Here is a 10,731-nt window from a genome sequence, read left to right on the forward strand (position 1 = left end):
CCAGAATAATTCTTTTTTATTATACTTTAAATTTATTTTTATTTTATGTGTATGAGAATTTTGCCTACATGTGAATACATCCATGTCATGCAGTGCCCGCAGGGGCCAAAAGATGGGGTCATATCCCCTAGAACTGGAGTTACAGATGGTTGTTAGCTGCCATGTGGGTGCTAGAAAATGAACCTGTGTTCTCTGCAAGAACAGCAAGTGCTCTTAACCACTGACTCAGCTTTCCAGCCCCATTTTTTTAAATGTTATATTTATGGGCTTTTCTGTTTGTTGCAAATAAGCTTAGTATTATTATATCTTCCAGGTGAATTGTTCACAGCATCTTATACAGATCCTTTGGTTTTTGTTTTACTATATTTTGTTGAGATTTTTGTCTGGTTGGTTGGTTGATTTTGGTTTTCTGAAATTGGGTTTTGCTGTGTACCCCAGATGAGTCTGGAACTCACTGTGTAGCCCAGATAAAGATTTATTTTTAGTTTATGCATGCATGAGTGTTTGCCTGCATGTATGTATGTGCACCATGTCCATGCCTGGTGCCCTTGGAGGCCAGAAGAGGATCTAAGATCCCCTGGAACTGGAATTACAGATAGTTTTCAGCCACCATGTGAGTTCCAATGAGAGTCCTCTGGAAGAGCAGCCACTGCTCTTAATTACTGAGCCAGCTCTCCTACTCCCAAATGTGCCTGTTTTTAATTATATGTAGTGTATGTGTGTTCATGTGTGGGGGTGCATGTGCACATATGTGTCTGTGTAGGTGTGGAGGCCAGAGGTCTACATCAGGTGTCTTCCTCTATTGCTCCGCGCCTTATTTTTTGAGCTCTCTGATTGGCTAGATCAACAAGCCATCCAGCTCCAAAGATTCACATATCTTCCCTCCCCAATGCCCAGCACTGAGGTTTTAGATGCATGCTGCCACTCCTGGCTATTCACATGGGTGCTTGTGTAGTGGGTGCTTTCCTGGCTGAGCCATCTCCCCAACCCCTTGAATGTGCCTGTTTTTCTAGGCTAGCTGTGGTTTCAAGCCCTTTCTATATGTTTTCAGTTATGTTGGACATATGTAGTTCACATCTTTTGTATTTTGTTCTGTTATGTTCTTGGAATTTTTAAATTATGGTACATTTGCTCCTTTGTTGTTGTTTGGTTTTTGATTTTTGTTTTTCTATTTGTTTGTTGTAAGTTTTTTACTTTGAGCTCATATTTGGTGGGACTTGGTTTTCTACAGAAGTTCGTGTTAGGACCAGGCTGGTGACACCAAATCTCCCAACCATCTGGCACTTTCTTTGGCCAGGCACTCTGAAGTTTTCATCAGCCAGGGGCCAGTTTTTTGTGTTAATTCCTCAGCTTCAGAAGTCCTAAAGTCCAAGTTTCTGTGATGTCTAAGCCCAACATTTCCATTCGTATAGCCTTGTTCTGTTGGGAGGGTTTCTTCTCCTAGCCAGACCCAGGCAAAAGCCAACTAAAATAAGAGCTTAGAAAATGCAGCCTGCAGGCTCTGCCCTCCTACAGCCCACAGCAAAGCAAGGAAGGTAGAAAGCGGATCAGGGAACAGGCAGCCCAGGACCAACACAGTTCGCCACTTAACAAATATAGCTGATCTCTGGGGCTCAGAGCACTGTGCCCAGTTTGATACTGCAGAGATGAATATTAGACATAGTCCATGGGCTACATGGACTTACTAACTGGACAGATAGGATTTAGATTATGTGACATGTTAAAATACAAAATCAGGCTGGAAGTGTAGCTCAATGGTAGAACATGTACTGCCACCACCCACAACCACCACCAAATGCAGACACAAACTAGTAACAAGGAGCCACAAGAAGAGGCAAGTCTGTGGGTCAGTGGGACCAAGGCTGGGAAAGGTTTTCCCTCCACAGTGCTACCCCTTGAGCTACCCCTTGAAGGATGATGAGAAAGATGGTTCTATGTGCATAACCGGGCTGTGGACAGAGGAAGAAAGGTGGAGTCATCAGAGCTGTAGGAAGAGTATACAACATACTGTAAAGACTGAGCCTTGGCCAGAGAGGGGAAAGATGGACAGTGCAGTCAATGCTGAGGCTGCAGAGGCTGCTGAGGCTGGACCGTTGAGACCCTGGAGCCTGTGCTATTGAGTTAGGGCTCATTCTGTGACCAGTAGAAGCCATTTAACATTTTATGAGGGAACAAACATAAAAAAACATAGTATCTGGCTTGAACTGTTCTATAGAAATATGTGAGTCACTAATGTAATCCTATATGTAATTTATAATTTTCTACAATCACATTTTTAAAACGGTAAAAAACCATGCAATTAATTCCAATAATATTTTACTTAATCTAGTATATTCAAAATATCATTCAACTATAAAATCAATATTTTCGGAGTTTTGTGGGGTTTTTTTTGAGAGTATTGCTTTGTAGACCAGGATGCCTCTTAACTCCTGATCCTCTTGCCTCAGTCTTCTGAATGCTGGGATTACAGGTGTTTGCCACCAGCATTTGGCAAATATATATATAGAGAGAGAGATAGATAGATAGATATAGATATATATAGAGAGAGAGATATGCCTTTTTGAAATAGGGTCTCCCTGTAGCCCCAGCTGGCCTGGAACTGACTGCGCAGACCAGGCTGGCCTCGAACCAACAGACATCCGTCTGCCCCTGTCTCTGCTTCCCGAGTTCCGGGAATACAATAATTAAAGGCATGTGCCACCACACCCAGCTTGGCCAATATATTCTTAATGCAATATTGGCATGCTATTTTTTAACAGGTCTTCAAAATCCAGTGTGTGGTTCATACCTTCAGCACATATCTATTTGAGCAAGCCACATTTGAAGGGTTCAGTCACATGCTACTTTGACTAGTATAGGGACCGTACAGGTATAGAGGTAGCAAAGAAGGTTTCATCCTCAGTCAAAAGATTTCACTCTTCTTTCCCTCTATAGTTAGGAATATGTTGGTGACTCTCGGTGCCTCACATTGCATATGTCTTTAGTGTGGAGCTTCTCAGAATCCAATAGGCTAATGTACACAGCGGCCCTTGAAGAATAATGCATAGCCTGCAGCATGACCAGATTCCTGTGACTGTACTGGGCAGGAATGCCATAGCCTATTTTGGCATTTACTGGTTTGGGGGAGGCAGGGAGCCTGGCAGCAGACAGAAGGAGAAATTCAGAAGAAACCACCAAGAAGAAAAATGTCACAAAGGCTAAGAAAGTATATAACAAGCCTCCAAAGAGGCAGCACTTCCCAGTTTCCAGCGCAGGGGCAGGTGGAGGAGGCTATGCGCAGAGGAGATCATTGAACCCAGCAATGCTGATGTCTTTCTTACCTTCCTGAGAGTCGTATCAACAGAGCAGTGGACCCAATTAGAGAAGTGACAGGGAGGACATTGGTTCTGAGTGTAGACCCTCTTGTGACTTTGGCAATGACCTGAAAGAGAGAAGTGCTGAAGAGGGAGCAGGGCTAGAGGGATGTGCTGGTATACTTGTTTTAAACAATGGATAGGGGGACCTAACCCTGCCTGTGAGCTAATGAGGCTCACAGTGAAAACTGAAAACAGCAGTAAGGAAAAGGGGAGGACCCTGGAAGAGAGGACCAGTAAAGGATCCTGTCTTCCTTGTGCCCTGACCAGGAAGAAAGTTCGGGGACAAAGGATTAGAGAGAGAAAGGACAGGATGTATAAGGGACGCCATGCCTTTATTTCTCCCTGACTTCGTCGGTAAGAACTTCTGAAGTGAGGGGTTGGAAATTGAACAGAGAATAAAGTTTAAGAGCCATTGGAATGAAAAGCAAGGGGGTCAGCTTGGCCTAGTGGACAGGGTTGAGCATTTGCCTAGCATATGCAGTGCCCTATGTTTGAGCCTAGTACTGCAAACCTGCAGGCTCATTTTAATGATTATATAATTACTTGAGTGACTTATAGAAGAAACACAAGTACATGTAACTTTAAGCATGAGTAAGTTTAAAGAAAAGTGCTAGGAGCTGGAGAAATGGCTCAGCAGGTAAAGGAGCCTGCTACCAAGTCTGACAACCTGAGTTTGATCTCTGGGACCCACATGGTAAAAGGATAGAACCAACTCCCACAAGTTGTCCTCTGACCTCATTTACATACCATGGCACAGGCATGCGCATACACACACACACACACACACACACACACACACACACACACATTAACTTTAAAATGTAACAGGACATATTTTTTAAAAGAAAAGTAAGTCGGGCGTGGTGATGTACACCTTTAATCCCAGTACTCGGGAAGCAGAAGCAGGTAGATCTCTGAGAGTTCCAGGCTAATCTGGTCTATGTAGCGAGTTCCAGGCCAGCCAGGACTGCATAGTAAGGGATGCAGGAACCTGAAAAAGGGCTCTGGATTGTTTCCAGCAGTCACCTGGCCATCAGCATTTCTGATGATAATGTGAACAACACTGTCTACTAGGTATCTGGCCACACCTCTGTCCATCATGCTACCCAGCAACCTAGTCAAACAGGCATCCAGCTGGTCATCCCAATTTACCATACATGCCACTCTACAGTCCTCCCTGGCAGAAAAGAATAAAATGCAATCTCCCCAAAAGTTCACATTTTTGAACATGATAGCAGCACTATGATTTCACTTTAGTAAGCACCATGCATCACCTGCTGAATTCAATATTTTTTTCCTCTATTAGAGTAACTTTTTTAAAACCTATTGTCCATACCTGTAGAAGTTAAAAAAGCCATTTTCTTTTTTTTTAATATTTAATTATCTTTATTTTATGTGTGTGAATGTATTCCCTGTATGTATGTGAGTGCACCTGTGTTGTGCAATGCCCACAAAAGTCAGAAGAGGACATCAGATCCCCTGGAACTGGAGTTATGGTCAGTTGTTAGCTGCCAGGTGGGTGCTGGGATTCAAACCCAGTTCCTCTGCAAGAGCAGCCAGTGCTTTTAATCACTGAGCCATCTCTCTAGCCCCCAAAAAGCCATTTTCATTAGGAGTATATGTAAGTTCAAAATGCAGAAGTAATGCAAAAGAAAGCTGGGGATATAGCTCAATGCAGCACTTACCTAGCATGCACAAGGCCCTGTGTTCAGTCTCCAGTTCTGGGGGAAAAGAAGGAAAATTTTAAAAGGTTAAACCAACCTGGGGCTAGGGGCTTAGCTCAGTGGTAGAGCATCTGCCTGGTATGCTCAGTCCCTGGGTTCACCCCCTGCACACAAAGAAAGACCAAACCCAGAGTGATCCCTGTTTGTTCTTCCTCTGAGCACTTTTTCCCCTTTGCTTTCAGCTGCTCTTCCTCATTCCCAAGGCCCAGCTCTAGAAACACCTCCCCACTGCCCTTCTTGATTGCTCAGGTGAAAGGACCGCCCACACTTCACTGTCTTACTCTATCCCAGCCTTTTAAAAAAATATTTGTTTATGGAGGGGTGGACATATGAAGGTCAGAGGACAACTTGCCATGTGGGCCCAGAAGATCAAACTCAGGTCATCAGGCATCAGTAAGCACTTTACCTGCTGAGCCATCTTGCTGGCCCACAACTTTTTATTATTATTATTTAATTTTTAAAAAATATTTATTATTTTAATTTTATGTGTATGAGTGTTATGCCTGCATGTAGGTGAGTGCACACGTTATCGTGCAGTGCCCGCGGAGAACAGAAGAAGCTGTCAGATCCCCTGGAACTGGAGTTACAGACAGTTGTTAGCTGCCACGTGGGTGCTGGGATTTGAACCCAGCTCCTCTGCAAGAAGAGCCAGTGTTCATAACCACTGAGCCATCTTTCCAACCCCTATTATTATTTAATTTTTTAAAAATTATTTATATTTGTGTGCGCCTGCTTGTCTTTTTTGCACCATGTGTATTCAGGTTCCCACAGAGGCCAGAAGAGGACATTGAATCCCCTGGAACTGGAGTTACAGGCAGTTGTGAGCCACCATATGGGTGCTAGGAACCAAACCCAGGTCCTTGCAAAAGCTGCAAGTGCTTTTATCCACTGAGCCACCTCTCCAACCCCTTATTTAATTTTTTATTAGCTTACAAATAATTAGTTCTCATTATGGCTTGAAATGGTCTACCTGCTGCCTCCTGTGGTAGCTGCCTGGATACTACTCTGAGGGAAATCCTTAGACCAATTAGATTTAGTAGCACTTATATGAGCAAACAAATACAAACAAAACAACTCCTGAACCTGCCATCGTGGCTCACACCTTTAATCCCAGCATTCCAGAGGCAGAAGCGGGCAGATCTCTGTGAGTTCAAGGCCAGCCTGGTCTATAAAGGGAGTTCCAGGCCAGCTGGAGCTACAGGAGACCCTGTCTCAAAAGGACAAAAAAAAAAAAAAGACTCCTGAATAGCAGTTACCAGAAGTTCTGAGAATTCCAGCCAGCAATGTGCTCCAACAGCATTTATTTAAAAAAAAACCCAGAAGTGAGGGAGCTGGAGAGATGACTCAGTAGTCAAGAGCACTGGCTGCTCTTGCAGAGGATCCAGGTTCAGATCCCAGAGCTCACATGGCAGCTAACAATTGTCTATAACTCCAGTTCTAGGAGATCCCATGCCCTCATCTGGTGTCCATGGGCATTGCATGCACAGATGCACTTATATACATGCGTACTGAACACTCATACACATTAAAATAAAAATAAATTTTAGAAAAAGCAGAAGTGAGCCAGGCGTAGCGGCTCACACCTTTAATCCCAGCACTTGGGAGGTAGAGGCAGGCAAATCTCTCTAAATTCCAGGCCAGCTGGGGCTATAGAGAGACCCTATCTCAAAAAGACCAAAAAGAAAAAGCGGAAGTGAGTTATATAGAAAACAGCTGCACCTCACCCAACAGTCATTTGGTTATAGATTAAGTAACTGGTGTTAGTTTATGAGTTAAGTGACTGCAGAGCCGCCTGCAACCAGCCAAAACTCAGTTACTTGTGATTGAGTTCTAACTGGTTTGGTCTTTTAGATGCCAGATTCAGCCAGTTGGCCTCCTACAAATGCTATTTCAAAGTACTGCCTGCTTCTGCCTTGTCTGAGGAGCTGCCTGAGGATTTCTCAGCTCACTGTGCACCGGCAGGCCCTCGGCTGTGTGCTGGAATATGTCACTTCATGGTTTGACATATAGGTCAGCTCTGATGTGCCTGTAAGTGGATGCAAAGTGAACTCAGTACCTCTCATCCTTCCTGAGGCTGCTTGGGACTTTCTTCTAAGTGGCTTGTGGCTGGACCCTATGGTGTGTCCAACCCCATGGGCTCTTTGTCCAGTGTTCTTGTTGGGAATCTTCTGGGAACTTTAGGTTTTCTAATCTTAGAACTTTCCTTAGAAAAATCTAGAGACACATTCTCAGGCCTTAAAAAAGTAATCCAAAGTAAGTTGTGATATTTTATACTGAAAAATATACGTATAATAAAAATTTTCACATTACTAACCAGAGCTGTGTGCACGATAGAATGTATTTCTTTTATAAATACTGGGCTGAAATTGATAATGATCCAGTGATGTCTCATAATCTACAGTTTGGAAAACAATGGTCTCAAGCATTGACTTATTTAACCATTTCAATAAGCAAAACAGTCTTGAGATAGTAAGATTCTGATCTCTTTGAAGCCATTTATAGAAGTTTTTATTCCTGTCACTTTTGCTCAGAAATCAGGAGCATTGTGAAATTTCAGATGTTGCTGGTTTGCCTCTTGGAGCACTGGGTGGTGAGTCTAACCCTCTCTGCATATGTGACACTCTTGAAAAAGTGTTTTCAAGCAGCATTTTATCACCCCAGCACCTCTGCCAAGAAATGTCTGTTTTCTACAAACTGACTAAACTCGTACTTTAAGTTCTGCCCTGTCTCTCTGCAGGGTGTGCTGATCTCCAAGCCCTGGACACAATGCAGCCCTCAGAGAGGAAAAGACAGGGCTATATCCATGAGCTGATTCAGACAGAAGAAAGATACATGGACGATCTGCAATTGGTCATCGAGGTGAGTAGCTCAGCAGCGTCTGTCTCCAACAGCCTGCAGGCCACTCTCTTTAGAAGCAAAGTGAGCCATCATTTCTGCTTGTTTTGTAGTGTTGGGGATGAAATCTGAAGCCTCTCACATGCCACACAATGTTCTAACATTGAGCTTTATCTCCAACACCACACGGCCGTGAATCCACAAATGGTGATAGGGGATCTCAGAGCCTCAAAAGCTGTCTCTGCCCACTGGGCAAGGCAGAAGGCTAAAGGTTTCTAATGAAGGCATTGGCTCTTTAGCCAAGCCCACTGAGGGTGAGGAGGGGAGGGGAGAGAGAGAGAGAATGAACTGCAGAATGCCTTCTTTGGATGTGAAAGGGATACAGGTGTAGAGTGCACATGAAGGCCCCATGAAGCAGATTTGACTGCAATTTTTTTTTCCTATTTTTACACTGCTGGTTTAAAAACTGACATTTCCACCAGCTTTGGTATTTCTGTACCTAATGTTTATATCCACTTAAAAAATAAAACAGGAGAAAATTGTAAAATAGAATATCACATGTTCACTGTCTGTACCTGACCAGTGGCCTCTGAGTTGATGAAGGCTATCTTGTTTAGAGTAGCACTTCACAACAGTTTGTGTTTGAAAGAACAAAAGAGATTGTACCCTACTTCTGTCTCCATGGTTTTCAGTTGTCAGGAAATGTACCAACACCATCAGATGAGAAGACAGTGCAGTAAACAAACCACCTGAAGAGAACAGGTGTCTCCACTCAGGTCCAACATGACCATGACCCAGATAGCAGAATAGAGCAGGGGCTGCATCTCTCTGCATCTGCCCCTGCAGTGCCAGCCTTGGGTCATTCTCCACTCTCAGTTGGCCTTAGGACTGAGAAATTCATGCACTCAGAACATGTTCCTTTACACATATACCCTCACTCTTCCCTGGGAACACCTCCCTTCCCCATGTATACTCCCTGTGTGCTCCCTGTGTGCTTCCTGTATGCTCCATGTGTTCCCGGTGTGTTCCCTATGTGTTCCCTGTGAGTTCCCTGTGTTCTCCCTGTGAATTCCCTGTGTGCTCCCTGTGAGTTCCCTGTGTGCTCCCTGTGTTCTCCCTGTGAACTCCCTGTGTGTTCCCTGTGAGTTCCCTGTGTGCTCCCTGTGAGTTCCCTGTGTTCTCCCTGTGAATTCCCTGTGTGCTCCCTGTGAATTCCCTGTGTGCTCCCTGTGAGTTCCCTGTGTGCTCCCTGTGAGTTCCCTGTGAACTCCCTGTATGCTCCCTGTGTGTTCCCTGTGAATTCCCTGTGAGCTCCCTATGTGCTCCCTGTGTGCTCTGTGCCCAGGCTCTATCTGGCCTTCATAATAGCCCTCGTAGTGAGGAAATTCAGCCCTTGAAAATCAGCCTTAATAGGCGCTAGCAAAAGTAGGGAAATTATGCGGTTTAAAAATCTAACAGTGGGTTAGCCAAATGTGGTAGCACATACCTTTAAGCCCAACATTTGGGAGGCAGAGGATCTCTGTGAGATTGAGGCTAGCCTGGTCTACATAAATGAGTACTAGGACAACTTGGGCTCCATAGTGAGACCTTGTCTTTAAAAAAAAAAACAAAAACTTAATAGTGGGCTGACAAAGTGAAAGTGTTTGTGCCTGAGTTTGATCCCCGGAATTCATGGAAAAAAATAAAAAAAAAAAACAGATACAGTAGTGTGCATCTGTAATACCAGCCTGCCTATGGCAAGATGGAAGGTGGAGGTGAAGACAGGAGACTCTCCCAGGAGCTTGTGAGCCCACTAACCTGCATTACACTGCAGAAACCCTGCTGCAAGGTGGAAGGAAGAGAACCAACTCCTGAAAGTTGTCCTCTGGCCTCCACACTGTGGCATGCATATTCTCTCTCTCTCTCTCTCTCTCTCTCTCTCTCTCTCTCGTCTTTCTCACACACACTAATAATAATTTTTAAAAATCTAATAGTCATAACTATTAGACTATAGTAATGCCATGATCATGCTGTTGGAGCTGGGGAAGACATGCACAGGACATGTGCCCACACTCAAGCTGCACTACCTCTATGTTTTGAACTCAGGTTTTTCAGAAACGGATGGCAGAGTCAGGCTTCCTCACTGAAGGAGAGATGGCCTTGATCTTCGTGAACTGGAAGGAGCTCATCATGTCCAACACAAAGCTGCTGAAGTGAGTTGTGAGCATCACCTGGCATTACAAAGCCCTTCAGGGGCTGCTTAGCAAAGGAACTTTTAATTCTGCTCCCTCAGGCTTCATATTCTATTACCATTTTTGTGAAATGCCCTGTAACTTAAAATGCATAATTACTAAGAAAAGTAAAGAAATATAATGCAGGGCTGGAGAGATGGCTCAGCAATTAAGAGCACTGGCTGCTCTTTAATAAATAAATTAAGAGCACTGGCTGCTCTTGCAGAGGACCTGAGTTCAGTTCCCTGCACCTACATGGCAGCTAACAACCATCCATAACTCCAGTTCCAGTGGATCCAACACCCTCTTCTGACCTCTGAGGGCATTGTATGACAACAGGTGCACTTAATACAGGCAGTACACTCATACACATAAAATTTTAAAATAATAATAAAATATTTGCTGGGCATGGTAGTGTATGCCTTTAATCCCAGCACTTGGGAGGCAGAGGCAGACAGGTCTCTCTGAGTTCGAGGCCAGCCTGTTCTACATAGTGAGTTCCAGGCCAGCTGGGGCTACAGGGAGACCCTGTCTCAAAAATACCAAATAATAAATAAATAAATAAATAAATAAATAAATAAATAAATAAATAAATAAATAAATAAT

General features: G+C 43.9%; 1 protein-coding gene across 2 annotated transcripts in view; it reads left to right on the forward strand.

Annotated features, from left to right (window-relative positions):
- The window catches only part of Itsn2 (intersectin 2), a 144,172-nt gene that overhangs the window by 119,488 nt on the left and 13,953 nt on the right, over window positions 1–10,731 (forward strand). For both annotated transcript variants that reach the window (XM_008848726.3, XM_008848736.3), the window contains 2 exons: window positions 7,818–7,939; window positions 10,001–10,107. In XM_008848726.3, coding sequence (XP_008846948.1) covers window positions 7,818–7,939; window positions 10,001–10,107 — 229 coding nt within the window. The remainder of the gene's footprint in view (window positions 1–7,817; window positions 7,940–10,000; window positions 10,108–10,731) is intronic.

Source organism: Nannospalax galili, unplaced genomic scaffold, assembly GCF_000622305.1.
Source record: "Nannospalax galili isolate Female #2095 unplaced genomic scaffold, S.galili_v1.0 scaffold1191, whole genome shotgun sequence".
Classification (NCBI taxonomy): Eukaryota; Metazoa; Chordata; class Mammalia; order Rodentia; family Spalacidae; genus Nannospalax; species Nannospalax galili.